A 22,810-nucleotide genomic window follows, 5' to 3' on the forward strand; every position below is an offset into this window, starting at 1 on the left:
TCTAAAATATACAAACAGCTCATGCAGCTCAATATCAAAGAAATAAACAACCCAATAAAAAAATGGGCGGAAGACCTAAATAGACATTTCAGCAAAGAAGACATACAGATGGCCAAGAGACACATGAAAATATGCTCAGCATCACTAATTACTAGAGAAATGCAAATCAAAACTACAATGAGGTATCATCTCACACCAGTTAGAATGGCCATCATCAGAAAATCTACAAACAATAAATGCTGGAGAGGGTGTGGAGAAAAGGGAATCCTCTTGCACTGTTGGTGGGAATGCAAATTGATACAGCCACTGTGGAGAACAGTATGGAGGTTCCTTAAAAAACTAAAAATAGAACTACCATACGACCCAGCAATCCCACTCCTGGGCATATACCCTGAGAAAAGACACATGCACCTCTATGTTCACTGCAGCACTATTTACAATAGCCAGGACATAGAAAAAACCTAAATGTCCATCGACAGACGAATGGAAAAAGATGTGGTACATATATACAATGGAATATTACTCAGCCATAAAAAGAAATGAAATTGGCTCATCTGTAGAGATGTGGATGGACCTAGAATCTGTCATACAGAGTGAAGTCAGAAGGAGAAAAACAAATATCGTATATTAACGCATATAAGTGGAATCTAGAAAAATGGCACAGATGAACCTATTTGCAGGGAAGGAATAGAAAGGCAGACATAGAGAACAGATGTGTGGACACAGCGGGGGAAGGGGAGGGTGGGATGAGTTGGGAGATTAGGTTTGACATAAATACACTACCGTGTGTAAAACAGATAGCTACTGGGAACCTGCTGTATAGCACAGGGAGCTCAGCTTGGTGCTCTGGGACGACCTAGATGGGTGGGATGGGGTGGGGGGGTGGCAGGGAGGTCCAAGAGAGAGGGGATGTGTTTATGTGTATAGCTGATTCACTTTGCTGTGCGGCAGAAACTAACACAACATTGTAAGGCAATTATACTCCAATTTAAAAAAAATGAAAAAAAAAGTTAAAAAAAAAATGCCCCTTGGAAATTCTCAGCATAAGCGTTCTACCGTTCTAATCTCAGGACCATAAAGAAAATGCCATAAAGGGAAGTGTTAACAGGACTGCAGGAGTGTAATTCACAGGAGGAACCATCCTTACCGGAGGTTAATTGCACTTTTCTCTTAATCAAAATTGTTGATTAACTCTGTGGCCTTGAGCCAGCTAGGTGACCTCTCTGAGCCTCAGTCTCTGAGTCTGATCAGGGCTGGGGGGCTAATGCACATCAGACAACAGGCCCGCATTAGGCCTCCCTCTGAAAGGCCAGCTTCCTTCCCTGAGGCGGTCACGCAGGAGATCTGGCCACCACTACTGTTGCCATTTCTGCGCTCTCAGAAAAACACTTGTTATTGATTTTGACATGAAACAGTCTTCCAAGCTGATGGCTTGAGCAGGAGTTTGACCCACAGTGGAGTGGGGAGAAGGCTTTGCTTTGAAGGACACCAGGCTTAGCTGGATGCAGGTGGGAATGAGGCCAGCAGAGGCACCAGGCTGTCTGCATGGACAAGTTTTCAGACCACCTGGAGCAGATGCCTGTGCACTGGCAAGTGGGAGACTCTTCAGGGGGGGTTTCTCCTCTTTGGCTGCAGGTCAGACTCACCGAGGAAGCCTTTAACAAAAAAAATACAGGCACTTGGAACCCACCCTGGTCAAACTGAGTCGGAGTCCTCAGGATGCTGTCACGTGGCCCTGCCTGATTCCAGGCCATCATCACAAAACCAGACTCCACTGTTGTGACCCCCTGCTCAGGGCAGCCCAAACCACTATAGGGTTCAAGCAAAGCTGCTGTGCCTTCTGTCATGTTCTTTTGACATGCCGGGACTTTTTCATTTTATTTCAGCCTCATAAACACTCTTGTGCTTGGCCAGATAGCAGATAAGCAGCAAGTATTTTGAGAAAGAATTTTACCAACGAGGACAGTCAGGCTCAGAGAGATAAAGGAAGCTTGCCCAAGCTCACACGGCTGCAACATGAAGAAAATAGGATTCAGGGGCAGCTCTCTTACCTCCGAAGCTAGTAACACTTGGGTTGGCAATCTGTGGCCTGTGGACCAAATTTAGGCTGCTGCTTATTTCTGTACAGTCAGGGAGCCCAAGAATGGCCTTTACATTTTTAAAAGGTTGTAAAAGACAAAAATAAAAACAAAGGATATGCAACGACAGATGCTATATGTGGCCTGCCAAGTCTAAAATATCCACCATCTGGCTCTTTACAGGAGAAGTTTGCCAACCCCTGGTCAAGACTGTGACAGATGCCTGCTGCGGAGCTCAGGCTGGGATGGCCGGTGAAATGACTCGGGATCAAGGTGTCCCTCCAAAGCTTCACTGTCACAAACAGCCTTCACAGCAGTTCTGCCTCTTTAATGTGACTGAGGTCTTCAAAGTCTTTTGCAATCCTCGTTCTGTGGGCTCGGCCTGAAGGTGATGCCTGCTCATTTGGACGCACCAGTGTTTGCTGGAGCATCCCAGAGAGCTAAGGGCTTTGCAGTGTAGCCTGCTTTTCATCAAAGGCCTCCCTTCACATCCAGGGGCTGAGCTCAATGGCTGGACCCCTTTCAATCAAAAGGCAGAACAAGGACTGACCCCATCCTCTTTTTTTTTTTTTTTTTTAAAGGAGTTTTTTTTTTTGTTTGTTCTTTGTTTTGTTTTTAATTTTATTTATTTATTTATTTATGGCTGTGTTGGGTCTTCGTTTCTGTGTGAGGGCTTTCTCTAGTTGTGGCAAGTGGGGGCCACTCTTCATCGCGGTGCGGGGGCCTCTCACTATCGCGGCCTCTCTTGTTGCGGAGCACAGGCTCCAGACGTGCAGGCTCAGTAGTTGTGGCTCACGGGCCTAGTTGCTCCGTGGCATGTGGGATCTTCCCAGACCAGGGCTCGAACCCGTGTCCCCTGCATTGGCAGGCAGATTGTCAACCACTGTGCCACCAGGGAAGCCCATGACCCCATCCTCTTATATTCACTCTTATTCGATCCTCACAAAGATTCCGTGAGGTGGAAGAGAGGGTATTGTTATCCTAATTAAAAAAAACATCTTTATAGATGATGCAACTATGGCTCAGAGAGTATAGAGATTTGCATAAGCACACAAAGTGGTGGGGTCACTGTTTGAACCTGGTGGTCTTCTAATCTTAAATATCGTGCTCTTTTACGTTACAGCAGCCTTGGGGGGTCATCGGCTCAGTGTCCTGGTTTAGAAAAAGTATGCAAAACTTGGAGTTAGGAAAAAGAACAACTGCATGGAGACCCATTAGAGGCTTATCGAGTTTTCTAAGGATGTATTCCTTTTGTTTTGACCTTCTATTTACCAGTGACCGGAACACTGGATTACTCCAAGTAGATGTGAAATTAATTGTAGGAGACCGGAAGTGGATGCAAATGATTCTTGTCTTACAGAGGCGCCGTGATTTTGTCTGGAAGAACAGATTACAATCCAAAGGTTATAGTTTTGTTGCCTTATAAGATAATTGATTTAACAATCTTATGCCAGCACACGCTCTTTCAGCAATGATTAATATTTTTCTATCTTTTGGAATGAATCTTGTCATTCTGCTGGTTCCTTCATCAATGAGTTCAATAAATCTTTGACACATGTTCACTGTATATTTGTATGAGAGTCATGTTTTTAGTTTTTGAAAATTATATTTTGACACCCTCCTCATGGTTAACCAATATGAAGTCCACCAAGCCGTGGTGGTCATCCTGGGTGTTTGAAGAGTCTTCCCTCTTTGGGTTTATTAATCCACTGAGAGGGGTCCAAGATGGCAGAAAACGTTTAGATGACACATCTAGGTTTAGGTACTTGGCTCCACCACTGAAGAGCTGTGTAACCTTGGCCAAATTGTATGATTTCTCTCAGTCTCATCATCCATAAAATAGAGGTAATACCACTATTTGTTTTAAGAAAAATAACATAAAATAGAGCACAGAGGTTGAGGATACAATTCTGAGCCACGCTGCCTGGGTTCACTTCTTGGATTTGTTCTTTTCTAGCTGTGTGGACTGGGGGAAAGCATTTGACTTTATTGTGCCTCAATTTCCTCATCTGTAAAATGGGGTTAGTATCTACCTTGTAGGGTTGTTGCCAGGATTAAATGAGTTAACATAAATAAAGTTCTTAGAACTGTGACTCGTCTGTTTTAAGCACTTAATGTTCAATGTGATGAAGAAAATGACGATACTTGTAAATGACCTAGCAGAACTCCTAGTACGTAATTAATACTCAAAATATTGGTAACTGTCAAATATAAAGATGTCCACCACCCAGAGCCAATTGGAATCATGGCAGAAGATCTGTTTACTCATGAAAACAAAGAGGTTCCAAGAAGTCAAGGAATGTTCCCAAGATCATTCAGCTAGAACCAGAGCCCAAATCCCATGATTCCCAGGCCAAATTCTGTCCCCTGTACAAAGCCCAGGAGCTAGACACTGAAGGTGAAGTACACGCATCTATGTCATACAATGGCTCAGCCTCCTCCCCGTCTTATTCTCCCTGTAACTTTCAGTGATTCCCCTCCCCAAGGAAGTGTCTTCCTCCTGTTGCTACTCCTGCTTCTATATTTCAACCTGACTTCCATTGGGGACCAGAGGAAAAAGCCAGAGCCTGAGCAAAATATACCAGGTAGAGGATGGTACCTTGCAGCCCCAGATGCAGGAAAAGAGGCAGAGCTGTCCTACTCCCTCCTGCTAACTTCCACTCCCCCGGGGTCCTCAGCTCCATGCTTATGCCTCCAGACAAAATAGTTGAGGATTTCCTTGCCAAGTGATGAACAGAAAAAACAAACCCACATCACACCACATACCCTGCATACCAGACATTCCTCGGATGGTTTGCTTTGTAGGTGATTGGCCACAGAAGGTCTCCACCTTACCAGTGACAGATGTCTGAGCAGCAGGGAGAGACTGGGGGTGGAGGAAGTCGAGGAGGACCTGTGCTCCAGGTGCTCGTCCCAGAGTCGACACAGGACTGAGGCCTCTGCTGTCTACGTGCACATCCGTTACCGCTTCTCACCCCCACCAAGCCAGCCATAAGCTGGAGGCCAGGCATGGCCACCATCACAGTCTAGAGGTGGCTTCCAGGTTAAGAGTCATTCAAATATTTACTGAAGACCTACCGCGAGTCTAGCACCATATTAGGCTCACAGGAGAGCATGTGAGTTAATTCTTGAAAGTGGAGGAGATGGGCTTTTCTTGGGACACATTCTCAAGGTTACTTTCATGTAGGTGTGAGGGAAGAAGGAAGAAAACTTTGCTGAGCGCCTACTCTGTGACCAGTTGCTTGCTGGCCTTTCCCCATGTGACTGCTGTCTGGGGTCAGTTACACTGTGTTGACAGCTCAGGCTGGCTTAAACATGGCAGGGATGTCTGCGGTTAGGGACTGGGAAGTCTGGAAGAATTAGAGTTAGGCGAGTTGATCAACAACGTCACCAAATATACAGATTCTTTGATTATCTTGGCTCTGCCATCCTTGGGGCAGGTTCCGTCCTGCGGCTGGCTCTGCTTGTGGTCAGAAGAGGCTTCTTGATCCAACACCGATGTCGGGGGTTGGGTAGAGAGAGGCTGACATTTCGTCCCAGCTCCTTGGCCAGATCAGGTCGTAGTGCCTCCCAGAACCCAGTCACCACCAGGAGGAATGGTGTTGTCCTTGGACCAATCGGGCCCACCCTAGACTTGAGGTCAACTCTCCCAAGTTACTGGTGCGGCTCCGAAGGGGAAGTGGATGTTGGGAGGTGAAGTGCAGTGTTCGGTTCACATCCCCATAGGTTTGGAAGGAAGTGACTTGCTCAAAGCCACGTCCCTCTGAAGTCCAAAGCCCCCATGTGTGTTCTTTTCACCTCAAGGCCTTACGAAGCAAGAAAAGGGAAGGAGAAAGGGCTGGAGAGTCGAATTTCAGGTGCCCTTCAGCTGCAGGAAGGAACTCTGGGTTTATGAAAGAAAGCTCCTTGCTCAGCCTTTCCCTTTTTTTTTTTCAGGTGGCCTCCACATTCCATTGGGATGAGCACCATTTTATAGCACTCAGCTCACAGCATCTGAGGTCTTTTCAATATTTCATGAATAGCCCCCTACTGGCTAGAGCCCATCTTCCGGATTTTGCTGAACAGTGGTGTTACCAGGAGGTTTCAGGATATATAGGATCAAGTTGTGTTTCCTTGCAGCTGTCTTCGGAAGGGAATCCTAGGAAAGCAATTTTCAGGGAAACTCTTTTGGCAATAATGTTGCCCTGTGGCATGGTGGGGCTCTACTGGGGAAGAAAGGGGCAGCTGTACTGTGTGGTAACTGTTTGGAAACAAACTTTTTACTTATTTATTTTTTGGCCTGTTAAAGTTCAAATCAGCCAGAGTCAAAGACAGCTGATCCCCAGGTCATAAACACTGGTTGCCAACTGCACGGTCTGACGTTGATCACCCAGGCGATCAATCTTCATCAAATTTCTCATATATCCACAGCTTGGTTTTAGGTGCTAGAGAAGCTGCATGTGACAAGATATGACCCCTGCCTGTGACCTAGATGAGGCTGCCGCACAGACGAAATATTACCTGGTAATACTAGACAGAGTGCCACGTGTGCTAAGGGGACAGGGGAGAGAGAGACAATAATTCCAGTGGGATTTTAGAACAGGGTTTCCCAAGGCATGATCCTTGGAACATTTGCCCCTCAGAATATACTGGAATTAAAAAAAACAAACAAACGTGCTCTAAAGCCAAAAAAATTGGGGCAACACTGTATGTTATACGCTCCTTTTGGAGATATCCAACGTATATGAGTTTCTTACAGGCCCCAAGACACCTCATAGTGAATTAAGGTAGTCACTTGTTTAACTTTAATACTATGATTCTTAAATTTGCCCACGAAACACCCCCTTTTTCCCTCAAGGAAAACAGGAATGCCCTATTAGTGTCCCATGCAACCACACTGCCCCCGTGGCCGAACCAGCCAGGACGCCTAACCAAGAGGACAGCAAACTTGGGTGTCGAGGGCTTTCCTCCCTGGAATCCAGGAACAGCCCCAGGGGCAGAAGTGCTTTCTCAGGAGCCACCTAGCCAGCAAACCTGGGGCCCTCCAGGATGCAAACCTGATAACGGGGCCGTCAGGTGGCTCCATGGTGCCCAAAAAAAGCACCCCATTCATCAGATGAGCCAATGGTGAGCAGGCAGGCATGAAGGGCAGGTGTGGAGATTGTGGCCCCAAGGCAGAGTGTAGCCAGCCTGAAGGGTTTGCTGTGTCTCTCCTCGCTTCTCTGTCCCCTCTTTCCTTTTAAATGAAGCCCTGGTTCCACAGAGCATACCTCTGCCCCAACTCATCCCTCCAGCTTCAGGCGCCTTTGTGGTCCTCTCCCTCCACCTGTTCCTTCCTGCCTGCAGGCCTAGGCCCCAGATGTTCCCCTGCGCCTGGCAGCTAGGCCCGGCCCAACTGCTTGCCATCAGTTGAGGGTCTCCTCCAGCCAGCCTCCTCCCCAAGAACCCAGCCCACGTCACTCCCTCCCTGACTTCAGCCCGACAGTGGGCAACTTGCACTATTGTCGCTTCCCTTGCAGGAGACTGCATTCTTCAGCAAAGTCTTTGAAGGGAACAACTGTGCCTTTTAGTCTCTTCCCATCTTCCCTCATGCCCACAGAGTCCAGTCTGCCCCTCCCTTCCTGCTTCCCCCGGATGCCCTTATAACATCAGGGGGCTGGGCTACAGGACCCGGGGGCCTGACTCAGGCCCCTTCTCACTCTGGGCTGCCCCAACGCCCAGGCCACAATGACAACAAGGCCCACCTTCCAGGGAGCCCAGAAAGCACTTCTTCAACATTCAGTTCTGGGCTTAATTGAATCAAACTTCTCTTTCTAAAAGTAAGTCCTGGAGTCTCCAGAGAGAGAGGCCGAAGCAGAGAGGAAGCTCCTAATACAGCCGCAAGCGCTGAGGCCTGCTCCCGTCCCCCCAGGTGCCAGCCCCACCGGGCACTTCTGCCCCTGGGCAGAGGGCTTCTTGCTTTGGGACATTCAGGGAGCAAGACCACTGCGATCCTGTCCTGCTCAGGGTAGAGTGTTCAAACAAAAACACATGGTTAAATTTCTCTGAACCACAGGGTTACTCAGGAGCACTGGTGGTTTAACCTCAGGAGTGAATTGTGGTCTGAGAGAAAAAGACCCACAACAGGATTTTGGAGACACCAGGTGAGAGTAAAGCCAAGCCAGACTCACAGTAACCTGCGCGTAAAAAAAAAAAAAGCTCCTTAGCTGGGCACTCATTCAGTGCTCCTCAGGCCGCCCCACTCCCCTCCTACACACGAGGACTCGCCACCCTCTCCTGAGGACCCCACTATCCCCAACTGCCCCACAGTCCCTCTCGCAGGTCCCAGGCTCTACCACATGCTCATGTGGCCCCCTCTGCTCTGAGGTCCCTCTCTCTACCTCTGCCTAATTTCTATCCAATCTGCCAGGCTCAGACAGCTCCTCCAACAACTGTTGGTTAAAAACATGAGCTTTGGAAACAAACTGGAGTTCGTTTCTGCTTGGTCACCCACTAGCTGTGTGATCTTAACACAGTGATTGGGAGATCCCAGTTCTGCCAAGCTGTGTGGCCTTGGGCAAGTTACCCAACCTCTCTGTGCCTGAGCCTTATCTATAAAATGAGGATAAAAGAGTGCCTAGGTGTCATGCTTTACGTGGTTGTGGTGGGGACTAAAGGGGGTGATGAAGGTCAGCGCCTGGCACATGTACGTACCCACCTGTACAGTAAGTGCTAGCCATCTAGAGATGAAACCCCTCGCTCCCCTGTAAACAACGCCTGCCCTGACTCCTGGCAGTGGTCCCTCCTGCTGTGGCATCTCCTCCTGAGAGGCTCTGTGGCTCGCCTCCCATCCTCCTTCCTTGCTCTGGCACAATAGCTTGGGACCTAATTTACTCCAGAGTTGCTGACCTTTGTTATCCCCACACTTGGATCCTGAGTTCTCCAAGAATAGAATCTCTCTTCTCATGCGTCTGCAGAGCGATTCACCTGCTAACAATCCCAGGTGCCCTGGCCTGACACAAGGCCCCTCACTGTGCTCCTGGTCACCCTCCCCTTCATGCCACTTACCCCTAGCCCTGACCACACTGAATTCTTACTTGTCCCCCTAAGCAATCCACCCGCTCATGCACATGCTGTTCCCACTGCCTGGAATGCTGCCCACACCCCCTCCCCCACTCCTCTGCCTGGGAAATGCCTATTCATTAGGAGTTAGGCCAGATGCCCTCTTATTGAAGGCTTTTCCCAACTCCAGGGCTCTGTCCTCTTTGCCCCCGGCCTGGGCTCACGTTTGTCCTCCCTGGAATGTGACCTTCTCCAGGAATAAGGCAGGGTCTCCAGTGTCCCGCACACAGTAGGTGACGGGGCACTCAGTAAGGTCTCTGACTGTGGGTCAGCCTGATTTAGCTGCAGAGGATCGAAATCCCTGCAGACAGCTTCCAATCCCACGCCTGCCACTGCCGTGCCTGGCTGAGTCCCGTTTGCCCCTCTGCAAAACGGCCAGAGCACCTTCCCCACGGTTGGCCAGGGCTGGGGAGGTTGCAGGTCCAGCCCAGCTGACTCAGAGGAGACCCCAGACATCAGCTCCCCTTACCCCCTCGCGGACTGCACGCCTCAGATTCCCACCTTCCTATCTCTCTTAAAAACGGGGTAGTCAGCCCCATCCCCGTTTTTAAGTCAAAGACAGAAAAACATGACTAATGGGCTCAGAGATTCTAAATCACCATTTCAGGAGGAAAAATAATCCTCTTAGTTGTCAGACGTACTGGTGACACTCTCTCCGTTGCTAGGGTGATTCTGTGACATGGCCCTCTTACGGATGAGATACGCCTACGCCTCACATTTTTCCGAGTCTGGTTCCCCCAGACGAGGACTCTGGCCAAACGATCTGCACCCCCATTCCGACAGGAAGGAGGGGTACAATCTCTGGAGGTGCAATTCTGCCTCGGCTGCTGGAGGTAAAGTTATCCTTCCAGGGTCAGGCTTGCAGAGGAATATCTGCACTCTGCATCTAGCTGTGCAACCTTCCCATCAGGTGACACGCATGGTCCGAGAGCCCAAGCTCCTTGCCTGGGACCCTTCCTTCTTTAAGGAGAAGACAATTGCATCTTCCTACATACGGTCTATTTCTTTTTATTTATTTATTTATTTATTTTTGGCTGCATTGGGTCTTAGTTGCTGCGCATGGGCTTTCTCTAGTTGCGGAGAGAGGGGGCTACTCAGTAGTTGTGGCGCATGGGCTTAGTTGCTCCGCGGCATGTGGGATCTTCCCGGACCAGGGCTCGAACCCATGTCCCCTGCATTGGCAGGCGGATTCTTAACCACTGCGCCACCAGGGAAGCCCCGGTCTATTTCTTATTTGAATTTTCTCCAGAGTCAACAAAGCTGTATGGAATTCAGTGGTTCCCTGCGACTTTGCCTTGGTCACACACACACACACACACACACACACACACACACACTCCTTCTCGAACACACTTTGGTGACTAAGGATCTGGTAGTCAAGGGGGACTTTCTCTCACATGATGAAGGCACAGCCTCCTCTTCCTCTCTTCCACGTTCCTCTCATTCCCATGAGACTTTCACACAGGTTCATTCCTTTACAAGTTTATTTCTGGTGAATAAAAAATAATAATAATTTATGTGACCATAAAGACATTACGACCTGGGGCAGAACTTCACCATCCCGTTTCCTTCTGGATTTTGCAGCGTGGTGAGAAGGTGGCCGAGTGAAACCCAGCTGCATGCTTTGTGGAACCAGGAGATGCCTGCGGGTGACTGACACAGGGACGTCTGTGGAGGGCTGGGAGGCGGGCTCTGAGGAAGGCAAAGCCAAACCTCTTTTACAGACGAGAAATGTCTCTTTGTAGTGTTTGTTTTCTCAGTTAGTCAACAGAAGCTCTGCCACATGCCTGTTCCTAACGCCCGTAAGCATAACATGCCGAGCAGACACTCGGAAGGACGGAGCGGTTGTCTCAGGGATGTTTCAACTTGGCACTTGGGGACCCGGCGGGGGGAAGATGTCTCCCCCCCACAGAGGCCACCCCCTGAGGAGGCCGTGCCGAGGTGGTACCTGAGCTGCCGGCATAGCTCTCACGATCTCGGGGTTTCTGAACTCTACTGCCTCTGAGCCTGAAGTGAACATCCCCCCCAGTTCCTCGGGCTCCCACAAGGCTCTCAGAGGTGGCCATCACCTCAGTCAGCAGAGGGAAGCTTCCCCCAGGGTCTGAGAGCCGAACACACTGATAGCCTGTGCTGGGGGCTGAAGGCCAGAATCCCCAGGGCAGAGCCCAGAACCTCGTGCTGGGGAAGATCTGGGGGTTCACGGCCACGGAGGGGGCAGGCTTGCTCACCACATCACCCTGCGGCCTGGCTTCTGCATGAGGCTGTGGCCTCGGGATCATGTGGGTGGTAGGGTTTACTCTCTTGGGTGAATTTTGGTTATAATATTTTGATAAGTTAAACTCACTGACAACACACCCAGAACGCAAGCAGGGAGGGCCTATGAGAAGCCCTAAGGAGTTTTCCACGATAAAGCACACAGGGCTCACCCGCTAACCACGCGGCCACCCTCTAGGTGGCCTGGGGGGCCCATAACGCCTGCCTGGAGGGCTGCCCAGGACCTGAGGTACCCGCTGGCACTGATCACCAGGCCCACACCTGACTGGATGCCAGCAATTTAAACAAGAGCTGCTTGTTCAGCTGAATATGGCTTTAGCATCCTTACCCAAAGACTTTTTTTTGAAAGGCAGAACCAAGCAAAGCCCAAACTCCCAGATCACAGGGCAGTTCTGAAGCCCAGTTCAGGTTCCTTTTTTGATCTTCAGAGACAACAATTTCTGGGCACAAAGATCAGCTCAAGGCTTTCTGTCATCTCCTCTCATGAGACACACACCTACACACCCGCTCCCCCTTCACACAGAGAGGCATTTCTATGCTCCAGGCCTGGGACCATTTTTACCCTGAACCCACTCTCTTGTTAGATGCTCTGAAATGAACATTCACACCCCAAACCGATTCATACCTGTTATTTCCCTTTGAAGAAAAACCAGAAGCACCCCCCTCACTGCCATCTGGGGACACCTACAGGAGTGCTTATTAAATTACGCCTAAAGCACAGCCTTTCCCCCATTTCATGAAATGAGGAGAGACCAAGCCAGCCATGAGGCCACTCATGTATGTGACGGAGGGTGGATGGGGAAGGGACAGATGAAAAAGCACACCACACCAGGTGGTAAATGGGAACCAGCTTCACCAAAGCTCACAGCAGCTGAACACGCCAGACGGGAGAATATTTATACAGGTCCTACAGATACCAACTTTGTTCCATACCTGTTCTTTAAAGGCCTTTCCATTTGGCTTGTCTCTGGAGGTTTTTTTCTGGTATCAAACGCAGTGGAAGTTTTAAACGACTCTGAGGCAGGGACAGAGAACTCACTGCTTGGCCCTGCCTGGCTCCTGGGACGCCAGGCTATGACAGGGGACAGCTGGAAGGGGAGGAGCAATCACACAGCCTGGAAGAAAAGGGGGCAAGGGTGGGCCATGGAGGAGCTCCCCAGAGGCCTGCTACATGAGGCCATTAACACAGCTAGACTCTGAGCCTCTGGGTGGGATTCTTAATCTTAGAAAGCACCCTGTGCCCGTCCACAAAGTGTCCTTTGGAGAGAGCCCCCAGTCCACGGGCTAAGATCCAAGGGGGTGCAGCCCAGGACAGCAGTGAAAAGTTGTACTAGCTACACTGGAAGAGGGCGAGCCAAGAGCTTGTTAGTTTCTCCCATTAGGTGCTAGGGCCCCGCCAGCTCTCTCCTCTTGAGTTGATGCCTTCATCCCCAACTCTCTACATACTCTCTCCACTTGCTTCTCATTTACACTGTATTTCCCGTAACTTCCAACTTGTCTGGGAAAAAATTCTACTATGTGGAACACTTACAAGTCTCTTATAAATATGAGAAGCTGTCCAAAGTTTAATTATATTTTAAAACCATGGCATGGGCCACAGTCTGTTAAAGCAGGACCATGGGGCAAGGTCTACAGGTGATACTTTTTGTGGACCAAAGCATCAACTTTTCCCCTGGGTGGAATATTCAAACTATACTGTGAATGAAATACGAGATGTGATACCACATTACTGCGGAGAAGTGGAGTTCAACAGTTAGCAGCTTTCAAAAACCACGTACCTCTGTCACCATTGTCTTCCCCCGATGAATTGTTTTTCAAAGACAAGTGCTACCTGGCATTAGGATCTATCCGACAGGTCATTCATCCTTCATGTACTGTCTTGGGGAAAGGCTCAGATTAAAGTTAAGTTCAACATCTTAAAATGCCCTTCTAAGGAGAGGGCTCCGAAAAGAGAAAGGAGAGGAGGGGGGAAACTCTCGAACTGTAATTCTCGAACCGTAGCGTACAGAAGACAGACTCTGAAAATACGATATGTCTTCACCTCTAAGATGGGCTAATTAGCAAAACTATCTTGTTAAAGGTTTGTAATGATGTTAAAATGCATCTAGATTTTGGGACAATTAGGACATAGAGAAAACATCCATCACGGGTTGGAGGACGGATGACAGATTTTTTAATAGGATCTTGAATTCTGATCATTTTGAGAGCAGAGAAGCTGATGTGGAACCTAAAGATGAGGTCACCAAGGAATTGCTTTATTGGAGCTGAATCCCCACTTCGAATGCCTAAGGTGGGCTGTTGTACTGACTGTCACCTGGGGGACCTGGGTTTGTGTGGATGAATTTGTATGAACTCAAACAGCCTCTACACAGTAAGGAGCCCACACATTTTATTACAGCCCCTGCTCACTGAGCCCTGCCAGTCCCCCATACCTCTGCCCCTTTGGATTATGGAGGAAAAAAAAAAAAAATCATTCGATTTTCTGGGCCACAGAATACAAGTTGGGTCTAGATTGTACAACGAGCTTACACACTGAGGCAAGAAAGCGTGCAAACAGGAGCAGGAATTCTTCACCCTCTGGGTGAGCCAGTGCTTGAGACACAGCAGGAGGACCCGAGTTACCCTCCTGGAGTTCACACTGGTTTATGTTTCTGGCCTTTATTCACCGTGTCCAACTCCAACGTCCATCTTCTCCTGAGAGGGAGAAGAGTATCTTTGAGTAGCTATGGCATCAAGGATTTCCCCCGAGCTGTTTGGTTTTTTTTTTTTTTTTTTTTTCCTATTAAGATTTCACAGCAGGCCCAGAGAAGGACCAACAGAAGCGCGAGTGTCTGAGGACGATGTAATACTGACTCCTCCTTTTTGGTACCAGTCCGTGAACCCGTGCCCCCTCTCTCCTGAGATACAGTGAGGCGGGGTTGGGGGAGGTGGCAGAGGAGCTGTGGGTGGAACACACTGTACCGCGTGACATCACCATCATGCAGCTGGTGCCCGACAAGACAGAGGAGCGAGCAGGAGAGCTCAGGGCTCCCGGCTCACCCCAGGGGGAGGTGGGCAGTGCCAGGGCGGTGCCCGGCCCCTCAGGACCGCTGTCCATCCAGTTCTCGCGCAGCCGGCCCCTGGGGTGCGCCCTCTTGGCTCTGGCCTTAGCCTTCGTCCTCCCTCAGCTCGGTGGGTAGGAATTTATACTGCTGTTGGCGGATCTGGGCTAGTTTTTTCCTTGCTTCTTCCAGTTCTCGCTCTTTCTTCAGCATTTCCTCCTGGGCGGCGATGATCTAGAAGCAAAGCAACAAGCTGGATGGATCTGAAACTTTTTAGGAAACTGCCCTCCCCTCCACTGCTTGCCTCATGAGCTCCCACAGCCTCTGCTACAGTGGGACACAGCAGTGTCCCGGGACTAAGTATTCTTAGCTCTGGAGACCAGCCTCTGTGCCACGGTTCAGGTTTTGAGACCAACGATCCAAGACGATAAGCTGACTTCTGGCCACTGATTTAACAGCAAATATATACTGCGTCCCTATGATGCACCAGGCTCTGGTGTAAGCACTTCACACGGAGTGTCCCATCATCTTCATGGCAACCCTGTGAAGTATGGCCTATCGAATGTCCCATTTTTCCAATGAGAAAGCTGAATCTCAGAGATGTGGGTCCACTTTCCTGAAGGGGCCTATCTGGTGGAGCAGGACCCGGCCCAGGTATTCTCGAGGCTAAAGCTGGATTCCTTAACTACTAGACGGCTTTCATATATTTACTTCATGCTTCTAAGGTGTGATCTGAGGAATATTAGTTAATAGGTATAAAGGGGAAAGGGTAAGTCTGTGCTCAAGAAAGTCAAATAGATTTCTGAAAAGCAAAGGTCTTCTCAGAGTCTTGCTAGACTAACGAGCATTGTGATATCTGAGGAGGGAGTACAGAAGTCAGTGATTCCCAGAACTGTTTGATCAGAGACCCTTCTTCATGGAACTTCTCATGGAACTAGTGTATCAAGAAGCAGATTCTGGTAAAAATGCATCCTGTGTATTTCCAAACACAGGGAGTGGTTCAGGAAGAGCTAAGAAAGGCATGGGAATGAGTAAGTTCAGCCACGGGGCCTCAGTGCTCCTGCTGGAAAACCAATCTCATATAGAGGATTTACATTAACACATTCCAAACTGCAAGCGTGGTTTCCTGACCTTTCCACCCCACTCTCATTCACAAGAATGCAGGCCTGCATAAGTCAGATTCTCATCCACACTTGTAAAACTTCTGGGAGAGGGTCATCATTCATTCTTTCTCTAGGGCCAAAAATCTGGAGTGAGTAGCAGCACCAAATGCATCAGTTTATTTAAATGATAATATCGCTATCCTCCAATTCTCTCCTCTCCCTTTTCTGTAACAGAATCCCTGATTTTTAGGTAGGCACACTGCTACTCAGAAAAGAATACTCCATTTCCCTGCCTCCTTTGCAGCTAGGCTGGCCATGTGATGAAGCGCTGACCAATGGCATGTGAGAGCAAGTGATGCAGACAACTTCAGAGTCATGCCCGCCCTAACTTTCCGTCTTCATGCTGGCTGGAAAACCGAGGTGGTTACCAAGCCATCTTAGACCAAGACGTTGCCAAGGCAACATCTCAGGGACGGTGGAGCAGTAGGCAGATGGGGTCTGGGTCTCAGTCACAAAGCAGCCGCCACACCATCCCTAGACTGCTTACACCCAAGACTGTCTCTCACCAGGGAGAAATAAACTTCCATCTTGTTTAAGCCATTGTTATTTCGTGCCTCTGTTATAAGACCGTGCTCATCTTGGGAGTAAACACTGTCTGGGTTTAATCACAAACCTGAGCAATGCCCCCTACAAACTTTGTTTTCACTACAACATCATCGTCATCAGCTTTGCCAAATGCTGCCTTCTGGGCTGCACGCACAAGATTGTCTGAGGCTCTTTTCACAGCGTTTCCTGCTGCCTGGAGAGGGGACAAAGCACACATTATATCATTAGAAACAGCCACTTGGATTCAGAGAGACAGACATGGAGGCACAGTTCATGAGACTATGAATTGATTTATCATCCAATTGTAAATAACACAGAATCTCTCTCTAGGTAGTATCCATTTGTCCATCCATCCGTTGATTCTACCAACACTGGCACCTACCTAACCTTAGCTCACTCACAGGTTAATGAGACACATTTCCTGGCTCCCAGGGAACACGCACATCTCTGGGGAATTACAATTATGTGAATACACGATTATAGCACTATGATATGTGCGTTAACAGAAACTTGCTCAGGGGCTGCCCCCTTGGTTGGAAAGCCACCTCCCCCTGCCCCATCCTACTGAGGCATACTGGAGGACTTGGCTCAGAGATCGCTCTGTCCGTCTCGGCCTTACCCACACCCTCCCAGGTGCTGCTGGAAAGCTCCCTGCTGGCTTCTTTGCAGCCTTTACCACACTTGTGGTTGCCTGTCTTCCTCCTGGACAATGAGCAACTTGAAGGCAGGAGCTGTGGCTTCAGTCTCTGCATCCCCAGTGCCGGGCACAGTGGCCGCGCAGGGCTGGGGCTCGCTGAATGCTTTCAGAGGGAATGAAGGGCTATGAAAGCACAACCTACCCCTGCACAGAAGGAATGGGAGCCCCACAGTAACTAGGGACTTTACGGATGTGCTTTTAGAGTCACAGCCGGCTTTATGCCGCACGGTCAAGGATGGGGCGAGTGCCAGACACACTGCAGAAGAGCTGGTTCACGTGCAGCCCAGATCTTCAGCAAGGGCTACAGCCCCCGCTGGTTTACTCTCAATGCTCAAAAAGCATGGCTCAGGGGACTTGACCTCTGTCACCTGAGGTCTGGAATTTCCTTTTCACGGTGGTCAAGGCTTCGTTAAATCTCCCACAGTCCTTGCTCAGCCCCCTCAGAGTCAAGGACTTGTTCTTGGGGGTGAGCCATCAGAAAGTTGAGAGTTTTCTCATTTAAAGTTAACTGGCTCATCTGGTTGGTGATCTAAAGTGGCCAAGGGGGACGACAAGGGCTCGCGCAAGAAGGGAAGGGGAGGCCCATTAGCGCTTGATGAGCAGTCATCATATGTTTATTGTCAAAACAGTTTTATGAGGTCAGAAATCATTAGCCCACTTTTCTATGTAGAAAGTGAGGTTGAATAACTAATCTAAGATCCTGCAGCTGGTAAGTTATAGAGCTGTGATTTGAACATAGGTCTGTGTAGCCCCAGAGAACCTCTGGGTCATTGTAGGGGATTCACACAACATTGCAGCATCCAGATAAATCAGTAATGATGATAATAAGAGTGATGCTGGGTTGTATCTGTGCAAATCCTTAGGACTTACAAAAGCACTTTCACATTTCTGACCCTCGTAAGAGCCAGTGCCGGCATCTCTAACCTCATTTTACAGACGTGGCAACTAAGGCCTGAAAGGTTTTGAATGATTTGTATAAGATTATGCACTTTGTACATAGTAGAGGCAGGTCTTGAACCCAGGTCTCTCTTAACTCAGGATGTTTTCCAAAGGAGTGTCCCCCAAACCCATGAATCGCACATTCACAAACATGCAGCTCCCCGTTTTCCCCTGGGTTTATGCCAGGAGAAAAATGAAGGTGAGGGAGGTGGGTCAGAGAGAGACAGACACAGGAGGACCAAACAATGGCCATGCACTTTACAACTTAGGAAATACGACGAGAGTCCCGAGTCTCAGTGGAATTCTTCAAATATTTCTGCCATTTATGATCTTACATAAACATTTTTAGCAACATAAACAATCTGTATTACAACATTTATTATAGTAACAAACATCTAGAAAATTGGAAACAAATATGTCCAACGTATAGAGAAATTCTGGCATAATCAGTTGATATAATATCATGCAATCATTAAAAATGAGACTCATGAAGAATGAACCAGTTAGCTTTGCACAGGGCCATTATGAAGCCTTTTCTTCAAGGAAAAAAAAAAAGTATGATAAAATGTGAAGTGAAAAAAATGCAGAATGTCTCTGTTAGGATGACAACTAGACAAAAGTATTTTGTGTAAGATAAAAACAGGAAGAGAAAAAAATAGCACTGGACATGTGAGGATGGTGAAGCTATGTGATCTTTTTCATTCCAACATTTCTTTCAGTGTGCTTAAAATACACAATCAGGAAAACTTAGATCCACTGGGCAGAACTCAAGTGACACCTTCCTAAGTGTGTTCTCTGGGCTCTGGGAAACCTTAGCAGCATCTCATATAAATTCCTCAGTCCTTTCGCTCCCTTCTTAAGCAAACACTGAATGAGAGCCTCCACTGAAACAGGTACCATCTTAGGAGTGAGAGACACAAAGATAAAGATCTGGTACCTGCACCTAAGAAGCTCACAGCCTTGTCAAAGGTGGACTAAAGATAAATGTGGTGGTACTGGGTGACAGGAACTGCAAGACTGGTCTGCCCAAAGGCTATGGCAGGGCAGAAGAGGGACTGACTGCCCAAGGTCTGGGATTCAAGGAGGGCTTCCCAGAAGAGGTGGCTTTGGAGATGAGTCATGAAGGACGAGTAGGAGTTCACCAAGGTTGGGCTGGTGGGGAGGAGGACCCCAAGGCATGAGACCAGGAGGCACGCATGGAGAACGTCAGTTTGGTGGCGTTGCAGGGGTAGGATGCATGGCTGCACATGGCAGGAGATGAGAAATGTGGGACAGAGCTGGCTGATGGAAGGCCTGGTGGGTCATGCCAAGGAAGCGAGACTGCCGCCTTTGGTGACACTTACCCGCTCCAACAGGAGTATTTTCCCACCAGCATCAGTGACCATTACCTGTAGCCGCCTCATGGCCTCCGAATCCTGATCAGCCTTCACCTTGCAGGCCACGAGCAGCTGAGCCGTGGAGGCGGCGACCTGCTTGGCGGATGAGATGAGCTTCTCCTCACTGGCGTGCCCCTGCACAGAGGCATTAGCCGCCTCGCAGAGACTGCTGGTCGCAGCTGCCACCATCCGGGCCTGGGGACAGTCAACAGAGAAGTGACTTGAGCCCCAAACCTCCCTCAGGGGATCTAAAAAGCCAACGGGGAAGGAGGAGGGGGCAACTCACGGCAGAAATCAGGCCCTGTGACCATTGTCCGTCATCTGCGGCGTTGGCGGGGATGGAGCCCACCTAGAGTGGAGTACGAAAAGCAGCAATGAGAGAGGGAAGGCACAGGGTGACCTGCAGCCCCCAAACCCTACCTTGCCCTGGATTTGGAGAGAAAAGCACCCCATCAGACATGCAGCACCTCCCTGGGACTCTTGCCAACAGCACCAGCCGGAGAATGGAGCACCCTTTCCCGTGCAGGACCCCGGCAGCTCCAAGACTGCACGTCCTGACCGGTTTCCACCTGGGCCACAAGGAGGCGACCGGAAACGCTCTCAACGACCTCCATTTTGCTGCCAGGTACCGCGTTTCTGGGAAAATGGCTCAGGAATGATGGATGGGGCTATCTTGACACGCCTATTTCCTCTGCTGACCTTTCTCCATCTCCAACACGGGAGCCCCTGAGGCCTCTTCATTCAAGAGGTGAAGGAAGCTTAAATCTCTCCTGATTCCTGACCCTGGAAGCCATGCTGTGACTTTCTGGCAGATGATGTTAAAAAAGGGGGTGCGTCTCTTTCCGTACAATTGAGCACAGATCCTCGCCTTAAGGAAATACAGACCATTTTTTTCAGGGGTGGGGAGAGAAGTAAGAAGCTGGAAGTAAGATGATCCCCGTTTCTATTTAGGAATTGTTGCAACAGTGAAACATTTTCTGACCAGATGTAGAGGGGGCTACAGGAGGAAACACCTTTACACGTGTGGGAGGTGCCTGGAGAGGTAAGAGATGAGTATCTATTCATTGGGTTATTTGTATGGAAATATGTTAATATAAATGTTTCAGACATTACATGAAATTTCTAAAAATCTTATATGTTCTGGTATAATGTTATAAGTCATAATTCTAGTTATTACTTTAAAATGTATATCTCAGAAATAACTAAATTTCCTTGTCAATTGCATTATTATGAACTTTCATCAAATCTTTAACTGTGGTCATTTTTAAGTCTTTTGTCTTTTACAGACAGTTCTGGGTATACTCTGATGCTTTTGCAAATATGTTCCTATAAAAGGGTTTCATCTTCAAGGAATTCATGGAAAAGACTCTGACAAGTACAGGTTTCTGGTAACTGACTATACTGCTGAACTGAATGAATAAGCCCTTTCAGAACTCTAATGGAAAACTGATGAATTCATAAAAGTGCTAACAAAAGATCAAGATGAAAAAAAAATTAATTACATGGGACTGAGTGAACTGATGAGGATGATTATAATTTTTGTGACTTTCTGTTTGAATAATAAAAAAAAAAAATCCCACAAGGACTCAGAGGCAAAAAATATACAAACCAATTTTCACTGCAAAGTAAAGGAGCTGTTACAGTGGAGGATTACTGGACTGAATGTCAATATTATGACATAGTATGAGTGTGTTTCGTGTTTGGTAATTGCAATCATTGTTGCTTCTGTTGTGGTCATCCATGTACAATGCATGGTGTCAGTTTATCTCTTGTAAAAATAAAATACAGTGTGTGTGTGTGTGTGTGTGTGTGGAAAAAAAAAAAGAGATGAGTATCTAAATTTGCATATGAAACTGGAGCTCTGTCAGCACATCAGGGAGTGCTGAAGGTCAGGTAAGGCCCCAATGTCCTGCATATCATCTATAGTTCCCCAGGTCCAGCTGAACCTCCGTTACCAACTTTTTAAATGCTTGAACGCATAAGTTCCTTGGAGGACAGGGGCTTGGCCATATTCAAGTTTGATTCTCTAGTGTCTAGCAATGTGTCCAGCACGTAGATGGCTCTTTAATCAACGTGCAAATAAACCGAAAGTTTTAGGTAGGATGTTCTTCTCAATGATCCATTTTTGGTCTTTACATATCGACTAGTCAACAAGTTCTAGGTGATTGAGGTCGACACTCTGCTAGATCTACAGGGGATAAGTGAGAAGCATAAAGGGACAGATTCATGCTGGTTGGGGAGATGTACATACATCAATATTGGATACACAATGGTTTAGAAAGAGGAACCAGTGGACGTAGGTTGGATTAAGGCACAGCTAAGCTCACAAGAGACTTCATGGAGGAAGACGGAAGGCCACCAGCTGTGCATAACTGTCTGTACTACAAGTTCTTAGGTCAATGGGACTTCCTTGGTGGTGCAGTGGTTAAGGCTCTGCGATCACAATGCTGGAGGCCCAGTTTGATCTCTGGTCAGGGAACTAGATCCCACGCGCATGCCGCAACTAAAAGTTCACATGCCACAACTATGGAGCCCATGTGCCGCAACTAAGGAGCCTGCCTACTCAACTAACACCCGGCACAACGAAATAAATAAATAAAATATATATTAAAAAAAATGATAAAAACAAAAACAACCAAAAAGACACAATCACATCCGTCATCTGTACACTGAGAGCGAAGGCCTTTTAACATCAAATATAAGTGACTGACAGTTACAGTGACCAAATTTCCCAAACCTGGCAGGATTTCCGTGGTGTCTCTATGATTGAGAGGCTTCTCTGCAAGACGTAACTTGGATGGGGTGGTTCCATGTTGTATGGGAATAATAGGACACACGGAATATTTTAAATTGGAAGGCCTTTTCACATCCAGGAATTAGTCTAATGTACTATTAATCCTTTGGATCACTGAAAAAGAACTAGGCTTTCACGCTAATGCAGATGGAATGGGTGACTGGAGATGAAGCAGGTTGAAGAAATCTCAGCTTTAAAACCAGACCGGCCTTTTGACCAAAGGGCTAAGGAAAATGCTAACTGCAGAGTTGGGACGGCATTCAGCTCAACAGTCCTAAGAAAAGGAAGGGAGTCACTGGAGTTGGACATGGTATTATAAAGCCCCTGACTACGGTGCTTATATAGCCATCCACCAGGAAAATATGAGTTTACGGCTTTAAATAGCCTAATGTACAGCGGGGAAAATAAATGTCTTGTTCAGGCCCTGATGGCTGCCTGGAGTGGGAGCTCTCCTTGACAAGAAGCAGATGAGAGGCCTGGAAGCTAAACCCTTCATTCTGCCTGTCAGGCTGAAGCAAACAGAGTATCCAGTGAGATGGGCAAAGCCAGGCAAGTCAGGGAGGGAAGGGGCGGCACGGCTTCCTTGGTCAGGACGCAAGCGGTGTCGCCTTTTTCTTAGTCCTCAGAGGCTCTTGCTGTGTGAACTTTCCGCCACTTGGCCAGTGGGGTTTACACACCTTTCCTTGGGCCACCAGCTCCCTCTGGGCTGCCGAGGCCGATTTGACCAGGGCACTTGTGGCAGCAGCAATGGATTTAGCAGCTTCCAAGATCTGTTCTTCAAAATCCAGGGTCTCATCCGCTTGCTATAACCAAAAGAAAACA

General features: G+C 48.2%; 1 protein-coding gene across 8 annotated transcripts in view; it reads right to left on the bottom strand.

The window, feature by feature from the left end:
- Positions 1-13,804: 13,804 nt before the first annotated feature.
- The window catches only part of TLN2 (talin 2), a 450,559-nt gene continuing 441,553 nt past the window's right edge, over positions 13,805-22,810 (bottom strand). For all 8 annotated transcript variants that reach the window (XM_036843237.1, XM_036843236.1, XM_036843229.1 and 5 more), the window contains 5 exons: positions 22,666-22,791; positions 19,481-19,543; positions 19,207-19,389; positions 16,250-16,375; positions 13,805-14,707 (listed from right to left, as the gene is read on the bottom strand). In XM_036843237.1, the coding sequence (XP_036699132.1) occupies positions 14,579-14,707; positions 16,250-16,375; positions 19,207-19,389; positions 19,481-19,543; positions 22,666-22,791 (627 nt within the window). In that variant the 3' untranslated portion in view covers positions 13,805-14,578. The remainder of the gene's footprint in view (positions 14,708-16,249; positions 16,376-19,206; positions 19,390-19,480; positions 19,544-22,665; positions 22,792-22,810) is intronic.

The sequence above is a fragment of the Balaenoptera musculus genome, chromosome 2 (assembly GCF_009873245.2).
Source record: "Balaenoptera musculus isolate JJ_BM4_2016_0621 chromosome 2, mBalMus1.pri.v3, whole genome shotgun sequence".
Classification (NCBI taxonomy): Eukaryota; Metazoa; Chordata; class Mammalia; order Artiodactyla; family Balaenopteridae; genus Balaenoptera; species Balaenoptera musculus.